The following is a 26638-nucleotide window of genomic DNA, read 5'->3' as shown; positions in this document are numbered from 1 at the left end:
GTAGTTAACTTAGCGATAAAAAAGCAAGAAACTACTTTCGCTATATAAATTTTGATTACAGTATTCTCATCGCTTTAATCAATTTTTGAAAGAGGGGAGCCAACCTAGGTAAGGGGTTTAGTTTCCTGTATAGAAGTGTTAAACGTATACCGGAAAGTGAAGAGCTGCAGGGCAGCACCACTATAACGTACACGTTTTTTTATAAGAACAAACTATATAAGAACATAAGACTTCGCTGGCCAAAATGTTAAGAACAATAAGTTAAGAACATTTTTAAGACTATTTCTTAGGAAAATTGTCAAAAATATTCACAAAATTATCAAAGAAGAACGTGTTTAGAACATTTTTAGGCTTAAAACTCAAAAAGTTAAGAACATCCGAAGGCTTCAAAACTTTTGAATGTTCTTATAAAAAAACGTGTATGACGTATTCAAACAAATATCAAACACCAGCTTCAGTTCCGTCATCGAGTCAATAAGAAAATATAATACTTCGGATACTCCTCTCTACCCATGTGAAAACACTCTGCTGGTGACAAAACTGGTCATTCACTTCGCTTTATAAATATTTGCACTACATCTTAGTATCCCGTCAACAAAATTGGCCATTTAAAACCATATTACGAGGCTTTAGAAACGGTATTTTAACACTTTTACAAGCTGTACGAGATTTCATGAATTCCTTTTATAACAAGACCTCCACATCATAAAAAATTTCAAATCAAACAAATCTGCGCAACCACTTTTTGATAGTATCAAATATACCTATAATAACAATCTACCAAGATAAACACATAGCAAAGCTAGGAATATCTAAATTTCTAAGGATTAGCAGCACGAGGTAGGCGAAAAGAATTCCTCAAAATTATGCATTCAGAAATTCATTTCGACAGCGAAAATCACGAGCAGACGTGCATACCAACATCACTAAAAAAACGATAACCACAGCATGTTTGCAGTAGGCGAATAAAATCAAATATGCCTAGCATTCGAAAGTTAAGATTTAACTTAATTTAATTTGAGAATACCGTATAAAGGTTCAAAGTCTAAGAGTTTTCTTAAAGTCGCGGTTTGCTATCTAAACAATACACGTTTTTTTATAAGAACATCCAAAAGTTTTTGAAGCTATCGGTTGCTAACTTTTTGAGTTTTAAGCTCATGTTCTTAACATGTTCTAATTTTGACCATTTTGTGAGTATTTTTGACCATTTTCCTAACAAATAGGGTGTTTTTGAGTTTACAAAGCTTCAAAATATTCTTAAAATTTTGGCCATTGCAACTTTATGTTCTTATATAGTTTGTTCTTATAATAAAAAACGTATAAGTCGACTTTGCTTTGATTGAGAAAGATAAGAATAATTAAATGATAATAAAACACGGCAGTCTATGCCATCAATTAATTGTATATAAACAGTGTGAGAGAAGGAATAGAGTGCAAGGAGTTGAGGAGAAAATGAATTTTTGAATGTCTTTACATAAAGGAGGGAGTGAGCGAAGGTGTAGTCTAGGTGTATATCCGTAGGCTAGATATAGAGCTACTACATAGAAAATATAATACGACTCCTACACGCTTTTTTATACTATTGAGAGGTGATTTCTATCTAATAGATGTGTAAATTTATACACTTTTTTATACAAATTTCATCATACGAAATGACTGGTATTTCATGTTGAATGCAATCTATACCTTATCGGGGGAAACTTCGTCGGGGAAAATTTTCGTCGGGGAAATCTTTTGTCGGGGAAAAATATTCGTCACTTGCTGGTAGTTGGTAAACACATTAAGGCCAGGGAAAATTTTCGTCGGGAAAAAATATTCGTCACTTGGCCAAAATCTCATCACTTTTATGCCTGAAACTATGTATTTAAGAGCAATATTGAGTCTGCTTATAACCGTAATAAAAATAGTTTGTTAATAAGAGTTTGAGTGTCAAAACTTTTTTCCATAAACAGAATTGACTCATCAGACTCAAAGGATTTAGTAAGTAATTATCAGAAGCACAATTAAAAATCGTCTTTAAAAACATAATGAATTAATTAGGTGGTAATCACGTGTAAATAAAAATGAACTCTATCTATTTTACACGTTTTATTTTTTCTTGAACCAGTAAAATTTGGTTAAAAGTCTCGTTTAGCCTCAACACCTCTTCAAATTTCTTCTCTAACTTCTTGGGAAGTTCAAATCACTGTACGCGTTTTATTTTATAAGAACATCCAAAATTTTTGAAGCCTTGGAATGTTCTTGACTTTTTGGGTTTCAAGCCTAAAAGTTTTCTTAAAAAATGTTCTTATTTTTACCATTTTGTGACCATTTTTACCCATTTTCCTAAGAATACTGGTGTTTTTGAGTCCACAAAGCCTTAAAATGTTCTTAACTTGTTCTTAACATTTTGGCCATCGAAGCTTTATGTTCTTATATAGTTTGTTCTTATAAAAAAACGTATATGATCAATAAAGGCTCACGTTACTCTCGATTTCCTATTAGTCTTTGGCCGAATTTCAAACTGATGTTCTCATAGCATTGTTCTCATAAAAGTATCCACTTTCAGCTAAAGTTAAAATATCTTCAAAAAAGAATCTGCAGCCTTTTTTTGTACACTGAAAAGAAACTCTGAAAGAAACTGCCATTAGCTCAAGAATATTCAAGCAGTTTATCCAAAAGACAACTGCTCACTCAGCCTTGTTATTTATACTCATCCAGTCTCACGCTCCTGACTTCAAAGAAATTGGAGAGGGGAATGATATAACAACATTATTACTAGGTCACTTACAAACATTTCTAGAACTGCTTGAGCTATACAACTCTACAATACAGATTGGAAACTTGTGTTGACTGGTACAGAAACTCAATCAATCCATAATCAAAGTCAAAATAAAAAAAATGGTCTTCAATGCCATTTTCTTATATAATTTAATACCGTGAACTTTGAGCTTGTTATGTTAAGCAAATACCACTTCAAACAAAAGCCGCTTTTCAACTAGGTGCTCTCTAGAAAGAATTATTCCAAGTTTCTTGAAGAGAAATCAACTTCATTCGCTAATTGATGCAATTAGTCAGTAGAAGTAATTACTTCAAATAAGTAAGTATTAATAACATTGTTATGTACAGCGCTGTGCAATGGTAAAAGATTGGGGTGTGTCTACCGAAAAAATATACAATGTTGTTTTTACGTTCATCTATCGTTGTATGGACATTACATGGACGCTAGAACAGGGTCTATTGTAATCTCCGAGCAGATCAAGATTACCCCACGCACGACAGGCTTCCACTCTAGATTTTTGCAAAATATTCAAGTCTCCCTAGGATTTTTGGTGATTATTTGAGATAAACCCCGTTCTGGTCCGTAAAATAGACATCTACAAGAAAATTTCGGACAGCAAACAAGTAAATTCGGAGACTTCAGACATGATGATATATGTTTGATTGTGTCTCTACGACTGTCATAGTTGACCTCCCCCAGCTCCCGTACTATTTGGACTTTTGTCCAAACTGTAGAGATCTTTCTAGGACCTACACTTACAAGGTTTACCATGGCAAATGGGACCTCTATGGGAAAAAAGTCTTTTTCTGGAAACCTCTTTTTAAACAAGAACAATTTTTTGAGTCTTTAAAAGAGCCTTGAATTGCTGCGTTTCAAGCAATGGGCTTTTCCAGAAATAGTCCGTGCCCCCTTGTTGAGGATATCGGATATCCAGGGGGTTAACGATTTTTGTTCGAAAGTTAATATCCAGGGGGTTAAATATCTACAAGGAAGCGGATATCCAGGTGTCTTTTCAAGTAAAAAATACGATATCCAGGGGTAAGCATCCTTATAAGAGAGGATATCCAGCGGGTTGAGCATATTTTTAAGAGTGGATATCCCGGGGGTTCGATACTTCGAAAAATCAATATCTTCAACAGTGGGAGTAAATCTTTTGTTTCTGGAAAAGCCCAATCCAGAGTCAATTTATCATAAAGATGAACAGAATGAGCAGAATCTGAGGCTGAAAAGTTCCAAAATAAATAGAACAAGCGAGTGACAATGCTTTGCGACATTGAGTCTCCTTCATTTTTGCCAAAAAGCACGAGTTACCCAATGAATTTTTTTAACCACAAATTAGATAGAATGTAGGCAAAGAGGAACAAATTTGAAGCTTTTAAAGAGCCCTAATAAAACTCATCCAAAAAAATCTAAAGTTTCTAAATACACAAACTTTGTGCCTAAGGGAATTTCCCTGGTGACATTAAGAGCTTAAAACAAACAGACTGAAGTCCAAACGATTCGTCAAAAGCAAACAAGATATCCGATGTACATCCGTAAAATATTCCTTCTTTATTGAGCTAAACTAAAGTTTAGTGGTTATCAAGAAATTTGAACATAACATGAACTCTTTGAAACCAAAAAATGTAAGAACTATGTAAGAGCATTCTAAAGTTTTACAGATTCATAAAATAGCATTCGAATGGACTCTCGGGTACCTAATAGCCGGGGGGTTTGGAATAAGCAGGGGGGGTTGGAAAAAATTAATAAGCGGGGGGGGGTTGGAATAAAAATGTCCTGGGTGGAAAATTTTCGAAAAAGAGGCTAATAAAGCAGAATTAGGGCAAAAGAGGGAACTTTCAAAAAAATTTCCCGAAAATCAATAAGCCGGGGGGGTTGGAATAGGAATGTCCTGGGTGGAAAATGTTCGAAAAATTAATTAGCGGGCCCCTCCCGGCTATTAGGTACCCGAGAGTATATCTGCTCGATTGCAAAGCCGGCATTTGGCTACCACAAATCAAAGGGCAAGAGAAAAACCAAAAAAGAGACAATATGTTTGTCGATTACATGAAAAAGATGAAAGAGAGAAAATAAAGTTGATCCTAGTATTCAAGATTTACGGTGAACGTTTTTTGGATGCTTACTTTTTGAGTTTTAAGCTTAAAAATTTTCTTAACACCATGTGAGTATTTTGGTCCATTTCCCTAAGAACTTGGGTGTTTAAGAGTCCCCAAAGCCTTAAAATGTTCTTAACTTGTCATAGTTTCTTCCTGGGTCAGTCCTCCCCAAAAATTTTAGACTGCCCACTTGTCAAAGTCCCCCTGAAAATCCCACCCCTTTTGTCGTTTCCCTCCCCATAAATGTTGAATTTCTCTCCCCCCCCTCCCTTTTCACGACCTGGATCCGGGCAATTAATTTTTATGCACCTTGGAAATTTGCATTCCACACTAAAATGTAGTTCTTTAAAAAAATGTCACCACAAGAGAAAAAAATGAATTACTCATCCAAATGAAAACCTAAGTGTTTTTATAATGACAATGGATGTACAGAAGACTTTTTATTAAAAAGTTGAAAAGTTCTTCCCCCCACCCCCAGAAAAATTTTGTTGCACCTTTTCGAAATCCCCCACTCGATTTCCATTTTTCTTTTGCCCACCTTTTGACAAAAATTTTTGAACGAAAAATGCAAACCCCCCCCCCCCAGCAGAAAGGGGGGAGGAAACTATGCTTGTTCTTTAGATTTTGACCATCGAAGCCTATGTTCTTATACAGTTCGTTCTCATAAAAAAACGTGTTATACATCAGTGACGTATATGGTATACATCAGTGACGTATATGGTTTCGAGATATGAAATAATGCATAATCAGCATAATAATATTAATTATTTACGAGTACTTCTGTGTGCGAGATAACATTTTTTTTTTAATTCAATCACAATAAAAAGGTGACTGACTTACTTTTGCCTTCCATTCGAGCTGCTATACTGCTTTTTCTAAATGCCATTTTCAAACACACAGATCCACAGAGAAAATTCAACCAGCCTCTCAGAAATTAAAATTTCCCACTTGAACTGGTGATCAAAACTCACAATTGTAAACGGTTGAGAGTCTTTATAAAAGAGAGTGATTAAGACTCCTTAAAATAACAACCAAAACAATAATCATCCAAGTTCCCGTCTGTTACGATAATCGGGTTTAAGCTTTATAATGTATAACTTCAGTTCATCAGATTTGATTTTAACAACATAGTCACATAATAATATAGTAAAATCTAGATGAAATTTAAATCAAGTTTCAAAGAGAATCTCGATTATATAGAAAAACAAAAAACTAAAAAAAAATCACATCAAAAATATTATTGATGTATGTATAGACCTCTTATAGAGAAACCCTACAGTGAAGTTTATTACAAAACAATGTAAAAAAGTTCTCTAAAACATATTTTTTCAATGTTAAAAATGGTAGCCAAGGTCTTGCAAATAAAATAACTGTGAAAACTTTGAGAAAAAAATAAAAAGAAAGGCTCACGTTTGGAGTTATAGCTCTATTTTTAACTTTTTAAATATTATGAAAAAGATTTAAGGATTGAAGAGATACAGAAACCTAAACGATTCCCACTAAGAAATCAGAAGGTCGAAAGCAATTCAAAAATAAAATCTGGTAAAAGAAAGCATACAGTGTTTCGACGAGCAACAACCAATAAGGTATAGCCGAAAGGTTAGAATCGAATTTACTCAGGATTTGAAGCCACCTATTTTCTACACAATTTCTCATCCTTTGACAAGAAGCAGTAAAGTTTTGCTGAGGATCGGCTGTTCTTATTTTTTGGCACTTTGAGCCTCATATTGTTCTTATCCTGTTCTTATTGTTAGGGTGTAATTGAGATATTTTAGATTTTTCATCCTTATTTTTACTACTTTGACCCTAGATTGCTTGAAATTGAGTAATTTCATGCTGAGCATTGTTCTCAACTTGTTCTTATTTGTTGGTGCTGATTTTGAGCCTCGTTGTTCTTATGAAAGAAAAAGAGTGTATAAGTTGCACGGCGGCTCGTGTGGTATTTCTAAAAAACACTTGATTGGAAGTAATATTTACCGTGAGAATATTAAAAAAACGTAGAAAACATAGAAAGCGGTAATTTCAATCCGTAATCCGAAATGCAGCGCAAATGTTCGAGGTTTATTTTTTTTCTTATTTAAGGTAGGTTAATTATTTGCCTCTAGCCCTGCCTTAAGCTTGAAACTCAATGGCATCTACTACCACTCTTAACCCGGATGTCACTCATGGCTTATCGATAGACTGGATGAGGCTGGTCCAGTGTAATATGGCAGTAGTCAATCTTTACCTATAGATCAAGTTAATTTGAGAGAAAAATAAACAGAAAACCATGACATCATTGAGATCAATAATATTATTTTTTTAAATATTTTTTAGGTATTTTTATGTTTTTATTAGAGCTTCATAAATCAACTATATTTTTAGGGTATTTTACTGTTTTTGTGTTTCAGTGAATTTGTTTAAAACGAGAATGAAAAATTAAAGAATGCAGTTTCCTCTATAGTCTACTTCACTGGACTTGAATCTAGTTTGATACCACTACTCTTGAGGTTTTAAATACTGTGAAGAACAAAAGCTATTTTCAAACTAAATTTAAAACTGCCGGGAGATGTTACAACTGAGAGCTAACTTGATAAGCTTAAATATTTGGTTAGAACAAACTTTATCAGCTTTAATATCCATGATAAAATGATTTTAGCCAAAGATAGATAAGGCGAATAAAGTTTGCACTAAATCGCCACTATAACCCCCAAAATACTATAAACTTTCATTTATATATACTTTTGCCTACTCACAACTCACTCACAACGTGGACTAGTTCATTGATAAAAGATACAAATTTCCTTTTAAAATTTTCCTCTGCTATTTTTCTATTTTTCAAGTCCAACTAAACAATAACCATTATTACTTTTCAAAACCTTTGGAATAAAACATACGATTGGATTTCCTGAGACCATAATAAACACAATGATTTGTTTTTCAAATATACAAACAAAGAAGTTTTCCCTCTGAAATTCTACGAGGATGCAGACAAAATCCTAATATATACATGATAAATTCTTTAAACACAGATTTACGAGAAGGAACTTAAAGGAGACGAATGGATTAAATCATTTCCCATGAGTCTTTAGGTGATTAAAGGTAGATTTTAAAATGAAGAATCGCTATGTCAGGACAAGAACACAGTCTTGGCTAGAATGCAAAAATATTTTGATACAGACCTTTCAAGAACAAACTAACCCTTAAAATTATTTCAGATTATAATTTTGGAAGAATTTTAGGACGAATTTATGATTGAAGCTAATTTATATTGATTGAGATAACAAAAAAGAGACAATCAGGGTGACTTCTCAGAAGACGTAGTGAAAATAAAAGATTTCAATCTGTAACCCCCTCCCTTTTGACGTTTTTTGGACTTTTTTGAAGATAATTTTGACTTCAAAAGCTAATAATTTTTGATCCACTAAACCAAATGAAAAAAGTTGTGTAAAATTTTAAGTTTGCCTTTGTCCTTCAGAGCGAAATTATTTTGATAAACGTTCACGTTCTCAAGGACACAGTTTTAGCAATCAAACCTTTGCATGCATCTCCAAAATTCGGGCTATTTTTAGGCTTCAAAGCAGGGTGTCTTGCTTATGTAATAATGATTTTTGCCGGAAAACTATCATGCAGCCGCCCAATCAAATTTTTCTAAATATCCGTCAAATTAAATTCTCTCTGAAGAAACTTTTTCGACCATCTACTAAATTAATCTCCAACCAAGATTTTTTCATTTATCTTTGATGTAATTCATTTACCTGGGCAAGAGTAATTAGCCATTGTCTTTCATATCAAACAATGGAACAAAAATGTTTCCAAGAAGAAAACCCATAGAAGCGAAACGTGTTAAAATCTAACTTTCCCAAAATATAATTCATCTTCAAAGTATTCAGTATGGTTGGAATCAAATTTGAAAAAAAAGTAAAAGAACCATCAACAGCAGTTATTCACAAGTCATCACTAGGACAACACTGAAGTCGGAATGATTTTGAAGGGAATTTTCACATGCAAAAAGTTAATCAAGATTTGATTTGATACATTGATATATTGTGATTGAAGGGAAATACATTTACATTTAAATCCAAAAGTTTGAATAATATATATCTGGGTTTGTGGGGTTTCTTCAAAATCTTAAATGCTACATATTTTATAAAAATATCAGCGGCTAATTTTATTTTATTTTTTATTTTCTTTATAGTGTTTCTGACTGACTTATTATATTTAAATTGGCACAATATTTTCCAAGCACTAGCGACGTTTAAACAAGAGAATAAAAAAGTGTTGTTTCTTAAACTACATGCATTTTATTATGAGAAACATTATTGGTTTAAGATTCTTCTTCTTGTGAACTTAAATTTTTGTTATTGGAAAGTAGGACAATAGGGTGTGTGTGTGAATAGGGAAAAAACAAAAGTGAAATTTTGCAAATGAAAATTTTAATCAGCAGAAAGTTGGTTGATTTCATCAGAAAAGTTTCAGCTCTGAAATCTGATCAGAAATCAAAATGATCTAGTCTCCAAATGTGAAACTCACATTAAAAAAAGAAATGAAAATTAATGCTTTTTCTGTTAAAAAAAACCTTAAAATAACAATAAAGTCCAAAAAGTACATCTAAAAAAGGGATCAAAAGTGATACTTTTATGGAACTATCTGATAATACATTTAACACATTATATAATTGATATCTACGTGAGCATGACCGTTAAAACAATCATTCAGAACACAAATAGTGACAATTTGTCGTTTGTTTTCGTCAATGATTGTTCCCCGTGCCTATTGGGGTGGTATTAGGGGGGATTGGAAGGAAAAGAATATCTATGTAATCAAAAAATTGAGTAATTTGGCTAAAAACATTAATGTATGCCTTTATATTGATAAAGATTCATTTTTGAGGCAAAAAAATTTTTGTGCAAATCTGCTTTAACCATCTTTACCGATGATGGTACCCTACTTTCTTGCAAAAGATCAATAAAAATTAATGATCTAGTTTTCAAAAGTCCAAAAAACACTTTTTTTTGCCGTTTTTTGGCTGAAATTTGCCCCCAAAATTTTTTTTATAAAAATCGGGCTACGTCACATTCGAGTTTATAACTAGGCGCCTTTGTGCAAAGAAATCTCGAGAAAAGCTAATAAGTAATTGGTAATGTGCTTATAAAAAAATATTAATAATTTCGCCCTTTTTTCTATAAAAACACGTCTAGCAGCCTAAATTTCATGTCTAAACACAAATATTATTCAAAATTAAGCCTTTTCATGGGCAAAAAAATCTATCTCATCAAAAAATCGGGTAATTTTGCTAAGAACATTGATTTATGCTTTTAAATAGTAATTCTTGTAGATAAAGAAGCGTTTTTTGAGCAAGGGGCTGTCCACATAGTACGTATGCACTAATGTTGAAAATCAAGTACCCCCTCCCCCTGTACGCAAGCGTACACAAAATGGCTATACCCCCTGGTAAGTACGTACTTTTTTATTCACCCCCCCCCCTTGGTTTAAGAAAATTTCGAATTCAAATCGTTTGGTTCGGACCTTTATTTCATACATGAAACTCAATGTTTATCAAGAAACTTTTTCTTTTTTCCTTGATGCGTATAAGAAGCGTAAAAGTCGACAAAAAAAACAAGCAAAAAAGGGCTATGAAAAAATATTTCTCTGCGTACGTACATTTTTCTTTGACCCTCCCCTCCCCCTGTACGCAAGCATACGCTTTTGAGAAGACTCCCCCCCCCCCCCCCCCTTAGTGCGTACGTACTATGTGGACGGCCCCCAAAGAAGTTTTGTCTGCTTGAACTATCTTTTACCTATGATGCTTACTATATTATTTGGCCGAAATTTAACCAAAAAAATTATTTCCCGTAAATCGGGCTCCGTCACATTTTGCCATTTTGCATCATTGTGCAAAAAATCAGAAAAAACTAATTAATCAAACGAGCGAACGAACGAACGAACGAACGAACGAGCGAACGAACGAGCGAACGAACGAACGAACGAACGAACATGATTAATATTACGTAAAACAAAAATTCAGCTTCAAAGATTAACTAAAATAGTGGACCCAGCTTAAACTGTATTCGCTGATTCGGATATCAAAATCACAATAGATGGACGTAAACATCTTGGCGCAGTTGTTGGCTCTCTTCAATTCCGCAGACTTCATGATGGAGAAAATCACTAATTGGTCAAATGAAATCAGAACCATATCCAACATTGCAAAATTTGCTCCTCATGAGGCTTATACGTACTTCATAAATGGCTACAAACATAAAATCACGTACGTCATGCGAACAATAGATAGCATTGACGAATCTCTACACCAACTTGATCACAACATCAATTCATACCAAACATCACTGGTGGTATCCTGCCTACAACTAATAAACGATTGGTGTTTTCTCTCCCACCAAGCATGGGTGGGTTAGGGGTATCTATCTTTGCTGAAGAAGCTAAGAATGAATATAAGAAATCAATCGAGATGACACCAAATCTGACTAACAACATTGCTAACCAAGAACGTATAATCTGGATCAAAATGAACAACGAAAAATAAGGAACAACATCAAGGTGTGTCGCAGAGAAAACCATTGAACAAAGGAAGATCACGTATTCGAGAACATGACAACAACTCAGCAACGCTTACATGAAATCAACTCCACAAAAGGAGCATCAATTTGGCTCACGACTCTTCCGCTTAAAGAGGAGAAATACCAACTCGACAAAGGTGCGTTTTGGGATCTCATCAAGATACGCTATGGGAAACCACTAAGCAGACTCCCTGACACATGTTCATGTGGTGCACAATTCGATCTCCAGCATGCCTAGAAAATATATTACAACAACTCTCTGACTAAAACACACAAAGAAATACAGCAGCTTGAAGTTCAAAAATATACCAACGTGAATAAAATTCCTAAGATGCTCAAAGGCTGAGTAATTGAGGCTTAAAATTTGCTAAATAGTGAGTTTTGTGCCATATCTAGGCCGCAATTATGGAAAGTGCAATTTTTTTAAGATCGCATGGGTTTTTTTTTGGAATTTTTGACACTTTACCATGAGAACTTCCAGAAAATCAAAAGAAACCCATGTGACCTTAGTTGCAAGTTGAAATATTTTCTCAGATGATTTTTACACTTGGCAAAAAAGCCAAAACTTCAACCAGCCCTCAAGCCGCCATTATTGATTTTCGAGAACCAAAATTTTGGGATTCTGAGTTTTTCTAAATATCTAAAAATGAAGGCAAACAAAATTTCATACTAACACCACCTGCCTGGTTCTTAGAGAATATGGCTGTTATGAATGAATGATGACCTTTCTAGAAATCCAATATAATAATATCAACATTTCTTGCAACTTGCATAACAAAAGGATCTGAAACGCTTTGCAACACTTATAAAGGCTGGTTTCTCAAATTTTTAAAGTAGGCCCGTTTACATGGATTTGGTAAGGAGCTGAACGCAGTACTTTAGCAGTCTGAATGTTTATCACACTTCAAAAATAAACATCTCAGCAAGCCGTGGTCAAAAAACTTTGTAAAATGCAAGAGTTCTGAAGAGTTCTGTTAAAAATCAGCCTGAATAAAAACTACAACCACGCCGAACTGAAATTTTGATTTTGACCAATTTGAAAAAAATTTATGGGCATACTGAAATCTCAGACCATGTAAACGATATGAGATTTCAGACTGTAGACAGTACTGAAAATTACGCCTCGTTCTGAAAATCCATGTAAGCAGGCCTAACAAAACAATCAATAATTACTCGATTAATCTAGGCCTGCTGGTTGCGCAGCTGGCAGTCAGTAAAAGTTTCTTAATTTTAGGGAATTGTTTTTTAAAAAGGAAAGGGCTAACTTCCGACTGATTTCCTATAGATATTTGGAATTCTGGCAAAATTTTGAAGACTGCCTCATATTGCTTGAGATATGGCGGCCATCGAAAAATTGTTCTGCTCACGTTGCAGTGGTTGTAAAAAATACATGCGGGTGGGCGGGCGTTCGGAAAGATTTCAAAGTTTTTTTAATTGTATCAGAAAGCCAATTTTCTTTTTCTGATCAGTCTTTTTTGTGTTCTTGCAAAGTATAGCTATATCGCTAGCTTCACAGAAAAAACACACACTATATATAGCTATATCACTTCTGTTTGGTTTGGGAATGCGAACTACCGATGTCTAATTTTTAATTTCGCATAGCGAAAGTATTACGATAGCCTTTCGCAGCGGTGTAATAAAAAAATTAGAAAACGAAAGTACTTGATACGACGGTGGACGAACTCACTAAAATCAATTTACAAATTACACGCTCGTATAACGACGGACGATTTTTGCAGGTTTTTTTTGGATTACGTCATATATCTTTGTGTCTTTAGTTTTGATTTTTTCTTTATTTTCTTATAAGTATTTACTCTTATAAGCATATACAAATCGATAACTCTTGATAGACGGCAAAATACCTTTTGGTAATTAGTTCTTACAAAGTAAACAAGGGATGGCGTACAATATGAGCATATTTATTTTTCTTATAAGCATTCACTTTATAAGAATCAAATCAATAACTCTTGATAGACGGTGATATATACCTTTCGGTAATTAGTTCTTACAAAGTAAACAAGGGATGACGTACAAAATGAGCATATTTATTTTTCTTATAAGCATTTACTTTATAAGAATCAAATAAATAACTCTCGATAGACGGTGATATACCTTTCGGTAATCAGTTCTTACAAAGTAAACAAGGGATGGTGTGCAATATGAGCATTTTTATATTTTATAAGCATATACTTTATAAAAGTTCTTAGAAATTAAACAACAACAATAATTGTTCTTAAATTGGTCCTATTTTTTAGCGATTTTAACTTTAAGCCTTGTTGTTCTTGAAAGATTGTTTTATCAAGGCTCGATGTAAAGTAGATTTCAGACTAGCTTCAATCTCTATTTCTTGTTTTTCCCATGCAGTTCAAATTCTAGGCGAAATTTTCGACTTCAAGTCGTCTTGTTTCAATATATCTCCAGAACTAACAGATTTTTTGAAATTCTGTAAAAAAGTTCAAGCTCTTAAAATAGTTTAACTATATGTTCTGTAAAAAAATCACAACCATCAGTGAAATACTTGTTCATCTATTTAAGATTGACTTGATTTCACATTTCTCCATTTACGCAAACAAACGTGATGGCTAAATAATGCTATTCTCACTCGTTAGTTTCAATCTAATTTATCAGTGGTATTTGTTTTGTTTCTGTGTATGTTTGTTCCGTTGTAGAGAATAGCCAGATAAAAAAGCTATACGTTAAAAGCACAAGTTAATTTCCTCTTCTGGATTTTTTCCCACTTCTCCGCATAGCTGTTTTGGAGAACGCGACGGCCTATTGAATATATCTAATTACTCCACAAAAGTTACTGTAGAATCATCTAATATTGACAATCCTCCTTTAAAGTCGACGACGGATCTGTAAAATAATCAAAACAAACCTTGAATGAAATTCTTGGTATCATTCTTATCAAACAAGTTCATACATCAAACTAGAAGTTCAGTAAACATTGCAATTCTTTCAATTAAAAAAGCAGCCAAATTTTAAGCAATTTTACACAACATATGAAATGCATGAAACGCATGCAAACTTTAGTACGCTTCAAGTCACGTGATAAAATAATTTGCGCACTGAGACTACCTGGTTTCCCCTTCCTTATTTATCACAAACACACGCTCTAGACGCTAAGAGGCCGCACACCGTGATGGCAAAGTCAGTACGGTGGTCACATTAAATTCAAAAGAAAACCAGGTTATTTTTATTATTTTCAGTTCACGGTAAGAAGGTCTGCTAAAAAATTCCTTGCGTGCAAAATGTTGTTTTGATTTGGATATCTTTGTTTAAAGCATGCTAATTAGTTTTTTAGTGATGACTACAGCGTTAAGTTTTCTTTTCAAACATTAATAACACTTCGCATTTCTCAGTATACGGGAAACGCATATTTGGACTTTGTGCCCTATGCTGCACTTAAGTCCAGCAAAAGCGGGCCAAAAATCAGTTTTTTGAAGTTTGCAAAAAAATGCCACATACATAATAAAAGATCTTTCACATTCAGTATGTGAATAGAGCAGTAAAAAAAATACAACTTTTCTATATTTACTTTTTTTTGCAAAAGTAAAGGGATAATGATAATTGAATACCATGGCTTGGCAGCAGGTTTTAGGTGCCCCCTAAGAATTCAGGTGACCCCTAAGATTTAGGTAACCCCTGGTTGCCAAATATTTTAGGTGACCCCTAAGCCAATGACACGCCAAATTTTTTCGAAAATCCTTTTCAAACAATCAAACAAATACAACAGTTAGTTTAGCTTATTGCTAAATAGAATAAATGCCCTAAAAGAAATAAAATAGAAGATAAGCTTAAGTACTGAAGGTTCATGCCAGATTATCAAGGTTTTGTAAGTCAGGGTGAAAATCCCTTGCCAGACAGATTTTTATCTAAGTAAATGTAACAGGATTAAAGAATTTTTACAGATAATATATTAGATACCAAATTTTCAGTTTTTGAGCATTGCTTAGTGTTAAAGATTAAAATATAAGATGAGAAAGTGCCAACCTATGGTCTGGTAGGCTACTTATAATTCCTTGAGCTTAATGCAAAAAAACAAAAACAACTTTTTTCAACAAAATATGTAGTACTCTCAGGAATTGATGTTGAAATTTCTCTGCCCTACCAGATCGTCTCCTTGAATAGCTATATCAAAAACTGTTGCGGAAAGGACAATGTAGAATTTTGAGCAGAATCGCCCAAAATTTTTTTACGCATACTGTTTACATCTATAGTGAAGACGCGCTATTGCACAAATCTTTAGAAAACAATATGAAGACGTGCTGCAAATTTTTAGGAATAGCTAAGCGCACACACAGTTTTCTCAGAAACACACTTTTTTAGACAGAAGACATTCCATAGTAAACTTTATGATGAAAGAAAAACAAGAAGTTCAGAAAAAAATCACCAAACATACATAGAATCTAGCCCCCAGGTCAATCTAAAAAAATTTTGGTGACCCCTAACATGTTTAGTCCCCCCTAGCCACAGGTTAAAATTAAGTACCAATTGCTGCTCAACCTTTTAGCCCCTCTCTCAGGCCAGGGGGGTTCCAGCCATGTAATACTATCCACTGATGACCCGTGGCACTCGTAAAGATAGAATTGCTTTGCGTCTCTTCCCTTGAGAAAATGATTGACAGATCAAAGTTTTTCACCAGCGCGGGCCTTCTGCAAGCGTTCTCGGCTCATTTCTTGGACCACGCTAAAATGGTAGACTTAGCTGTGACAGATCATTTCGATAGAAGTTGTTGGAATGTTTACAAGGCTTTTGACAGAAAATCTTTTGTTTTATTGTCAATGATTTGTTAGATCTGACATATTGATGTTTATAAGTGCACTTTATAGTTTTGATTCCCATTGAAGAATCAGGGCGGGGTGGTGAACAGAACAATTTTTCTATGGCTGCCTATAGACAAAAATCTTTAAAAATTGCCTATATAGGTTATTAAAAGATCTAGAGAAAATTTCCTATTTAGGAAACTTTTACTGATCTGACTGGCGGCTAGACAAGAGACTCGTCCTGTATTTTCTTAATCTGATATATACAGGACGGGTACGAGCACTCACGTTTTCTAAAATAAAAACCAAATTTCAGAGCTTGCGTTTTCTCTAAGAAAGTGTGACCAGAATAATAGAATTTTATTGGCTTTGTTTTCAACCAGTTAGTGGAAGTACTTTGATTTATGAAGCTTATTTACATCACATAGAACAAAAGAACAGAGGAATTACCAATAGCCACCATTTCGCAACCATGGGGAATCACGATTTTACGGAAATAGGAATCCATATTATTGAATAAAGCATATTATTGAATAAAGCATCTTCTGAAAACTTCATTCTTCCCCAAATATCAATGCAAAAATGAAAAATGAAGAAGCTTTCGTTTTCTGATCGTCTTTTTAATCTACCATGAAGTGGTTATAAAGTTCCTTATAGAAAGACACATTCTCCTACGAAGAGGCTTCAAAAAATGACGTTGAAAAAAGTTGTTAAAAAGTATGGCATTTTATCTTAACAACTTTGTAAACTACTCTAAGGTCCCGAATAGTAGGGGGGGTTTGAATAAAGGGGGGGGGGTCCGAAATTTTTGCAAAATATAATAAACGGGGGGGTCTGAAAATATTTAGAAGTTTCCTTTTACCTTTTACCAAAATTCGAACGTTCGAAATGGATTAAGCCTGATTTACACTTCAACTCAAAAACAAAAAACTAGAAAATTAATAAACGGGGGGGTCCTAATAAGAACGGGGGGGTCCGAAAAATTTTCGAAAATTAATAAGCGGGGGGGGACGTCTATTCGGGACCTTAGAGTATGTCACAACCACGAGGCACTGACTTTTAGTTTTATGACTCGTTTCCAGACGGTGTCAATTGAACGAATCGAACGCCAAATCAATTGAGCGCAATCAAAAATTGCAATTTGATTGTCAAACCCAATCGAATCAAAATCAAATATTACAGTACCAAGGATTTGCCGTTCGATTGCTTCGATTACGTTCGATTGTATATATTCGATTATGTTCGATTACGTTCGATTGATTCAATTGTATTTAATTTTATTCGTTTTCGTACGGTACTTAAGCGCTCGGCCACCCCCGCTAAAAAGCTCTAACGGAGTGAGGCGGATATCTTTGTTTTGCATCGCCTGACCGACTCTCGAAAATTGAGTAGAATTGAGTCAGTGAGTCGGTAAATTTGTCGGACTTTTTCGTCAATGACGTTTCCTTTGTTCAAAAATTTTATTATTGCCAATTTTTACGAGCGATTTCTAGCGCATTCACAGCATTTTGACTTTCTGTCAGGGCCTCCTTAGTCTTTTATAACATTAGTTCGGATAGAATAAAAACATATCTGATCAACACAACCAAACCTTCTGTCTACTCTTTCCTTCCCAACAACTTTGGTTTTTGCTTATGTAGGTTTTGAAATCCACAAGTTAATGAACCTCTTGTAGCTTTATCTGAATAAATCTGGTTGAAAACCTCCTGTCGGGTTTCATTCCGTACGTTTTTTTATCCGTGGTGAACCGGTTTCCCGATACTGTAATTAAAAATTGGAACTTTCCCGTGGGCGCGATTGGGGGTACCGCCATCGCAGAATATTTTTCATGAAAATTTACCGTATTCTAATGCTAATATAATCTAGATAGGAAACAAATATTAAATTTGATTCTTTTATTGTTGGTATTTCTAAATTTCACGATAAAAAGAACTATTTACATATTTGACATATTTGATGATGTCATAATCAATGCCGTGCATATTTTGTCAGCGCCTTGCATATTTTGTCAACATCTTTTTCATTGGATAAATACCACTAAAATATACAAGATAAGTAAACATAAATTTATTGCCCGCAAGCATGGCTTAGCTAAGCGCACCTCTCTTATTCATTATCTAAGAATTGAAGCGAGCAAAGATTACCACGTGGGCTGATAGCGGACAAAGGTTATTTGAAGATATATTCAGTAATAATCCAAGGTAGAGCAATCTAAAGATAGAAAGGGGGTATTTTTTAGTGCTCTATACCTATACGATGATCGGTATTTTTTTTGAATTCTATGTTTAGATTTTTCTACCCAGCCCCGTTGCTATGTACGCGCGCCCTGTTGCTAAGACCTTTGCTTGAAATTGAAAGCGAAACCAAAAAAATTTAGGGCACACTGCCATTTGCGTAATATCAATAAAGTGAAAGGAGGTCCTGACTGACTTTGTTTATCATTACCATACGTTATTTTGGGTCAGTGTTTAAAGGTCATAATTTGAAACAACCCATAACATGCGGTTGTTTTGGCTGCTGGCTGCCTGGCAGTTTTTTTCAAGAAAACCCGAAAATTTTTACGACCGACCGACTCACTTTTTAGACCCAACGACGCGAAATGGAGATATTTGTGATTGTTGCCTGACCCATTTTAATTTAATTGCAATCAAACTCATCGAACATAAATGTAATTGACAATCAATCGCACCAATCTAACTTTAATACTTGAACACAATCGATCATAATCGAATATTATCCAGGAATTGCCCGTCCGATTGTGATTTGATTGGTTCAATTGCGATTTTTGTTTGAAGTTGTTCGATTGACACCATCTGGTTGTTCTCACTCGTTTGATTTCCGTAATATAAAGAAAGTCATTATTGCTTTGTGAACTTTGTAGACTTTTAACATGCTTAAAATTGAGGTACTTCCACAACTGTCAATACACCTTATCGGAAATTCCACAAAAACAATCGCGCTAAAATGGATCTGTTGAAATTGGGAGGTAAACATAAATGGGACCAATGACAGCGCGAGTAGTGCTGAAAGTTCCCGCGTAAAACAAGAACTCATTTGCTTATAATCTGGCTTGTTTATTTATGTTCCCTAAAAATACACTGAATTTGAAAAAAACAAACAAAACAAAGCTTTCAAGATGCTAGCAGAAGCTAAAAAAGAAAGAGAAAAACAACAACTTCGGTGGTTCTTCAGTTGATTTGGAGGGTCTTTCGGCATCAATATTTTGGGTGTTTTGTAAGGCTTTTTGCCTGAAGTGAAAACAGCAATATCGCGCTTTGTTTGCCTCCCAAAAAGTGTTGCGTAGCAACAACGCGAGGAGGTGGAATTTCTGATAAAGGTGTATTCATTAGGATTAGGGAAATTCAATTTCTCTCCCCTAACCATGTTATTGCGAAGCGAATTTATGAGCGAAGCAGTTTTGCTATATTGTACCTTTAACTTCTATCCCAAGCGAAAATTTGCTATTAAAGTTTGCTATATAAATCACATCTTCAAACCGATGATTTTATCAAAATGACCTTGAATGGTTTGGCTTAAAGCCACGAAAACTTTCTCGGTTTGGTAGCTAGGACTGCGAAAAATGCTGTTTTAAAATGGTGTACTCTAGCAGTGAACAGCAAAAAAAGTACCGGAAGCCGAAACAGGGACTTAGAATCTGAAGTTGATCAGATTGCCGCGCGGGCGGCACACGCATCTAAGCAATCTAGGCAGTGGTTCTTCGGTTTTAAATGTTTATTTTGCTGTTAAATGAAAAAAAATTAGTGTGAATGGTGACAGAAAGGATCTTCATCATCCATCGACTTTTCTCATTGATTGACCTTATTTGATATATGATATATCATAAATCAAATAAGGTCAATCAATGAGAGGTTTTTGAAAGTCGCGCGGGCCGGAAGGAGTGCTCTTTTAGTGATTGAACAAAACTTATCTGGCACCCAGATGGTGAAATTTTCTTCCAACACGCTAAAGCTCTGAAGGTCGGGAAAATTTTCAACATCTGGAAGGTTTACATTAACGGAATTTTGCGAGACTGCGTCAAGAATTTTGCAGCGGGAGGTCTGGTAACCCAGTCCTCGTTTTCGGGGATTGGCGGGTCCAACTGAAATATTTCTACGTTTACGGGCAAAGACTGTTGAACCCGACTGAAGATGCGGCAAATCAAAGGCCGACTATCATTCCTCTCCGATGGGAAATTGGCCCGCTCCCTTTAGAGCTTTAGTGTGGGCGGCCACTAATCCGCCATCAGAATATCAGATAAGAATGAAACTTAGCTTGCTAAATCAAGTGGATATTCTATGATAAAGAAGTACGGAGGTAATCAAATTTGTCGAATTTGTCAAGAATTAAATCAAAACTACCCAAGAACCAACGAATCATCTTTGTACATTTTTGTTTTTGTTTTATTTTAATGTTTTCACGATTTCGACAGACGATTTGTGATTTGAATAAAAATGTTTGATCATTCCACGAATATCGTTCGATTTTATTAAGGCACCATTTACACTAGAATAACTAGAAGGAAAAAAAGAGTGATGCGCGAGCGTCGGCGGGTATTGTGCCGCCATGGATTATGTGGTGTGTATGACATAAAGGCTCTTACGACCCTGTCTCTATAGCGGCTTTATTAGAGGGATTTTTAGAGTGTCTCTTATTTTGCTAGGGGCCGTCGACAAACGACTTTCCTTTTTTTAATGGCCTGAGGCCGTTAAGGTTCAGACCCCCTCCCCCCCTACGTCTTAGCGGCCAAAAAAATTCTTCAAAAGTAACTTTCACTGGTCAATGGCCGCCATGTTCTTACGATTCGTAACACAAAGTTCTTCTTTTTCGCACAGAATAAACATGTGGTTTTGAGCCGTGACCTTTCAATTTTCAAACTCCAAGACCCGCAGCAAGTCAGGGCGGGATGGGTGGAGCAAGGAGTCAAATGAGGCGGAGGGAAAAATTGCCAACTTTCGTCATGTGACCAGTCATTTTTTTCGTCGAAGCATTAATTGGTGATCGGGAATAAGGTGAATGTCGTGTGGTTGCTTTGGTCTTAGCCTTTCTTCACATGCTTCTACTTTTTGGACTGATGAAATTTGTAGGTGAGACTTTCCCTTTTTTTTGGCCCAGCGTTAGCGAACGGGCCTTTCAAAAGCAACTGTCTGTTTGTCCGTCCCACTTTCGTTTTCGTTTTTACAAAAACCGCGCTCCTTCTAAATTGTAGACTAGCAAGTGTCCGTATTGCGTATTGTATTCAGTGAAGGGAGTGAGTCTGTTGCAAGCGGAGCTGCAGAGTGAAATACAACGAGTAGTTACTAGTCTATCTAAGTTGTTGTTGTTGTAGATCTCGCGCTCTTTGCATTTTATATATCAAAATGGCGGATTAAGTGGAGACAAAGTTTTTTTCTCCTCCTGAAATATCAGACCAACTCTGACATTTTCAGACGCTGTTGTTTCATTGATTGTTGCTGTTTACAGATTTATTGATATACAATCGTTATTTTTCGTGATTATTCATCCTTTTACTGTGTTGTTTGCTGCTTGCTCATTTGTAAAAAAAACAAGAGGTATGTATTTTTTTTGGAATAAAATTTTTCAGATCGAGTAGAATATAGGCCACAAAACGTCTAATCCTGACCACCCCTTTCTAATCCTGACCTACCTCTAAAATAAACAATTTTTCCAAATTTAGATGGTATACGGGACGGCGCTTAATAGAGGGTGGTGCTTGATAGAGGGAATTCTGTGGTCGCGTCCTTGTCTGATAGGACCCTGGCGACGCACCGGACTTAACGAACACCGGACACGCCAAAGTCCGGTGTAAAATGAGAATTTTTTTTACCACCGGACAATTTCTACACCGGACTTAAGAAAGTCGGATGTCCGGTGTCGGAGAAAGATATTTTTTCCCACCGGACAATCAAAACACCAGACATGACCAGTCCGGTGCGTCCGGTGTTTCTTATTTTTTGTTTCATAAATGTCCGGCGTCCAAAATTCCCTGTATGCAACACCGGACTGACACCGGACTTATTGCGTCCGGTGTAGCGAAAGGATACTTTTTGCCACCGGACAAATACACCGGACAGTCCGGTGCGTCGGCAGGGTCTTTGTCTGATCAAACGCAATCGAACATCATTGTCCATGATGAATCGAACGAATCAAACGTAATTGACAGTCAATCAAACCAATCATTAACGCACGTCTCTGGCAACCCCCAGAAATTTCCAGGGCGATATGGGGGTAGACATTAATTGCCCGGTTTTCCTCTTGCCTTTTCTTCCGCTCTACCCCGAAAACGAGCATGACGAAGGAGAGAACGGCCACAACCATTGCCTAGTAAAATTTTGGAAAGTCAATTTGGCTGTGTTTGAATACAGTAATTATGCATGGCTTTATCATTGTTTTTATGGCTGGACTACATAATTATTCAACAGGACGTCCTCTTTGAAAAAAGGTCTATCTCTTTTACATCTTGGGGGTCTTTGACGAAAGATTTTCGAATTTTTTATCGGCATTTGGCCGATTAGGGGGGGGAGTTCCAACTACATGCCGATAAAAAAGGAAGTATCGTGACAAAAATCTTTTTAGCCAATTTCTATCTGATTTCGTCCAAAAACTTCACTGAAAGCATACAATTTCACTTGCTTTCACCTTTGCGCACAAATTCGCAACTTTAAAAGTACAGTTTTGAATTAGCTTTGATAAAAAAACTCTTTTTTCATTGGCCAGCGCACTGCCTATTCTTACAAAATGTTGGGAATTCATTGCGTCTTTTTTAAAACTTTTGGAACTAATTTTCACGGTTTTTCTCAAAAATTATTATTGTAATTTTTATGTGTTACACCAGGATGAACTGTGGAAATTTTAGAATTGAACTAACCGCAAAAATTAATTCCCGCAAAATGCAATTTTTCTGATTTTTTCACGAACCGTGAAAATTACAGTAGTTCCCTTTAATAAGGTACATAGAATAAACATAGCAGAAATATTATTAGAACAACCTTTCATCTGCTTCAAAATGGTTATAAAATTGGTAAATTTTCAAATTCTTTGATGTTAAATTAATATTTCTTCTTTTCAGCTTGAAAACCAACTGCGTGGACAACTCCTGACCAGTTGTCATCTCTGTCTTACCCATCATTATGACTGATTTATTCAGGTTGGTACTTACTGAGATAGAGGGGGAATCGAAAGCATAGGTCTAACTTGGCATCATTTTTCATTGCTTGCAGCAGGAATATGTAATAGCAAAGCTGGATGATGAACAAGAACTCCTTAGGAAACTGCATTTTTGTCTTTTCTATTGTTAACTGTTCATAATAGAAACCATCTCTGTACCCTTTAAGTGTTCTATTTTTATAAGAAAAAAAGGCCAGGAAAACTTTTCATACAGTAATTCTGCTCAGATTTTAACTGTTTTCATGGAAAAAAGTTCCCAGTAAGTAAATAGTCAAGAGCTTTCTCGTAAATGAAATCTATTTTTATCAGCATGTGCCATGAATTTGACTGGCTTTTTGTGATTTTTCTTGAATAACTTTGCATGTAAATATTTTCTTTGACTAATTAATTTCCAATTGATATGATGATGATGAATAGTATACATCTTTCTAAATTCCTTTTTTATTTCTTTTTACAGATTTCAAGACCAAAGGGTTACTAAACCCCTACTGAAGGGTTAAACCCTTCAACCAACCTACCTCAGATTACTTGGCATCAACAGATTACCTGGAACAACCGCAGATTACTCGGCATTACTAGATTACTCGGCATTACTAGATTACTTGGAATTACTAGATTGCATGGAATTACTAGATTACTCGGCTAATCAAAACTTGCGACATTATCAGATTACTCAGCTTACGAAATCGACTCAGCTTACTTAACTTACTCTTCATATTCAGCTCACTTAATATTTATCTACTAGTATCGAAATTTAAATAAAGAAATTTGAATTAAAAACCAAACTTTATTTTATATATAATAGGAAAAACAAACTCTATTTTGCATAGGAAGAACTAAACTTTATTTTACATAGGAAAAACAAACTGTATTTGATCTGGGGTTATTAGAGACAATGGAGTGTTTGAAATTTTTTCTTTGTTTATGAAATGTTATTTCTTAATTACATGCATTTTCTGTTGAAAACAATTAACTTGAGAATCAACTTTTAGACCTTTTATTGCATGTGTCATAAAAAGCTAAAATAGTTAATTTTTTTGTAAATTAATGTCCCAAGAGAATTTAATTTGCTTTCTTTTGCAGATGACAATAAGAATTTTGCACTTCACTTAGAGGCTTTTTGAAAACACGCTTCACACAAAATCTCTCTAAACGTAACAACACTACTATCGTCAGCTACATAAAGAAGTAGGGTTTGGTACAGGCTAAGGAAAAACCAAACTTTATTTTACATTGGAAAAACCATATACACAAAAAACCGTTATATTTAAAGGTTATGTACTAACATAAGTATTCCCGTTTCATGTTGAGCACATATTTCGTATCAGACCAGATATCGGCTTATTGTTCTTTTTTGCTGAGATAAACAAATATTTTGGATTGCTCTCTGTTTTCTATCAAAAATTGCTTCACATTTGTATCTATTCAATACGAAAGAGCTTGTAATCTAAAAAAGCTGAGTTAGCAAACGAAATCATTATACCTAACTTTATACTTTGCATAGGAAAAACTAAACTTTATTTTACAAAAACCAAACGTTATTTTATAAAAGAAAAACTATTGAACAAAAAGTTATACTCTGTTGTTGCATTTGATATAGGTGATGCGCATCGTCTCGTTTATTGTTGCCCCAGCTAACCCCCGTCTTTGTATTTTTCTTTTTTGATTATGCAACATTGTAGAGCATTGTACGATGACCCCTAACACGTTTTTACTACTTTTCGCTTTTGCTGGGCCTTCACGCCCAACGGGCTACTTGTTTTACTTTTTTAACGGCAGGGCGATTTGCACTAAATCTGTACCGTTCCGTCCGAAATCATTTTTTGCATATATCTCATTAAGGTTAAGTGTTAATGATTTTTTTCTTTGTTCATCAGATACAGCTTGGTAATGGTACACTTTCTGAAAAATTTCATGTTTTAACTGTCTATCATTAGTCTGCAATCATAAATTTTGTGTCAATTTTTCCTCGTTTTGGCAATTTTTAGCAAAAAAGTGCTTCAGTTTTATGGTAGCACTTTCTTTCCAGGAAGGTATTTGACCTGGAATTTTGATTTTCAATATAGGCAATTTATTCATGTGTTTTTCTACAAAAAAAGTATTTTGAAACCTTTGTGATTTTCTGTTTACGTCCATTTTGACACCAAAATGTGTCCCGTCCGAAATCATTGCATATTGCCCCTATTTTAAGAGTGTTTATTGAAGGTTTTTTAAGTTTGAGAGTAAGCTCAATCTGTACGTGTTTGAAAACCTGTCAAAAAGTATGATTTTACCATTAGGTTACCATTCTATAGGTCCCAGTGCATTGGTGATTGGAAGTGACACCAAAAAATGTCCCGTCCGAAATCACAATAAGATTGACAATATTTCTGAAATTCTGCAGGGTAGAAAGATTTGAATGGCTGAATATTGTAATCTAGGATAGAGCATATTTTAATTGAGTAAATCTAAGATTCAAAGCTCTTCAGATTTGATTCCAGGGGTACTAGAAAAAAATGTCCCATCCGAAATCATTTGTCCCGCCCGAAATCATAACTTTTCAAATATGTTTCAATTTGTAATAAAATGAATGTTTAACATTCAGGAAGTTATTAGCAAGACCTAGTGGTAAGAAAAATGTTCAAACAGGTCAATTGAAGTAAGTTTTTATACCTTTATTTTAACCTTGAAAATAGGAATTGATTTCGGACGGGACAATTTTCCTGTAAAAATAGGAATTGTATTAAAACCACTACTGGAACAAAAAGAGTGGAAGATTCTAGAGTATTTTCTATTTGGAATAGTAGTATATTTACTTGTATACTTACTGATAATATGTAGAAAGAAAAAGTTTAGCAAAACTTGAAATAAAACAGATTTTTATTGAAAATGATTTCGGACGGGACAGGAAAAATTTAGTGCAAATCACCCTGAGAAAAGATGAAAAAGGTGATACAGATTTTTAAGATCTATTCTAATTTGAGGAAGGCCTTTATACGAACAATTTCAGGCTGTTCTACAGCTTCCTTACTTCCTCAATACATTTTTCTGATATGTATTCTAGCCTTTAGTTTTGCAAATTTTGTCCGTCCGAAATCATTTTCGATATCTACATGCCAATCAAAAGAATGCAACAAAAAAGGATTTCACCTAAGTTTAGTGATACTTAAATATCACCTGTTACAACCCTTATAATATGTGATACTCTCTCCAGTGCAAGTTAGTTTTGATTTTTTTTTTACCACAAATTTACCATTTTCATACGCTCAGTGGTTTTTCCAAGCACTCAAATGCCTCCGTTAGACGGAGGCA

The 26638-nt window shown here is 34.8% G+C and overlaps 2 protein-coding genes and 1 long non-coding RNA gene across 5 annotated transcripts in view; 2 read left to right on the top strand and 1 right to left on the bottom strand.

The window, feature by feature from the left end:
- LOC136818438 (uveal autoantigen with coiled-coil domains and ankyrin repeats protein-like) overlaps window positions 1-26638 on the top strand; it is a 221249-nt gene that overhangs the window by 70916 nt on the left and 123695 nt on the right. The window lies entirely within an intron of this gene.
- The window catches only part of LOC136818504 (6-phosphofructo-2-kinase/fructose-2,6-bisphosphatase-like), a 58829-nt gene that overhangs the window by 30665 nt on the left and 1526 nt on the right, over window positions 1-26638 (bottom strand). Inside the window, exon 1 of one of the 2 annotated variants that reach the window (XM_067074846.1) lies at window positions 5698-5822. The exons of the other annotated variant lie outside the window; for it this stretch is intronic. Within the exon in view, the coding sequence (XP_066930947.1) occupies window positions 5698-5743 (46 nt within the window). The 5' untranslated portion in view covers window positions 5744-5822. Of the gene's footprint in view, window positions 1-5697; window positions 5823-26638 lie in introns of those variants that run through there. 2 annotated transcript variants of the gene reach the window in all.
- On the top strand, window positions 23133-24132 carry LOC136818466 (uncharacterized). Its single transcript, XR_010848243.1, has 2 exons — window positions 23133-23327; window positions 23805-24132. It is a non-coding gene; the product is annotated as an uncharacterized lncRNA (long non-coding RNA).

The sequence above is a fragment of the Clytia hemisphaerica genome, unplaced genomic scaffold (genome assembly GCF_902728285.1).
Source record: "Clytia hemisphaerica strain Z4C2 unplaced genomic scaffold, Clytia hemisphaerica genome assembly, whole genome shotgun sequence".
Classification (NCBI taxonomy): Eukaryota; Metazoa; Cnidaria; class Hydrozoa; order Leptothecata; family Clytiidae; genus Clytia; species Clytia hemisphaerica.
This window is presented reverse-complemented; position numbering and strand designations above follow the sequence as displayed.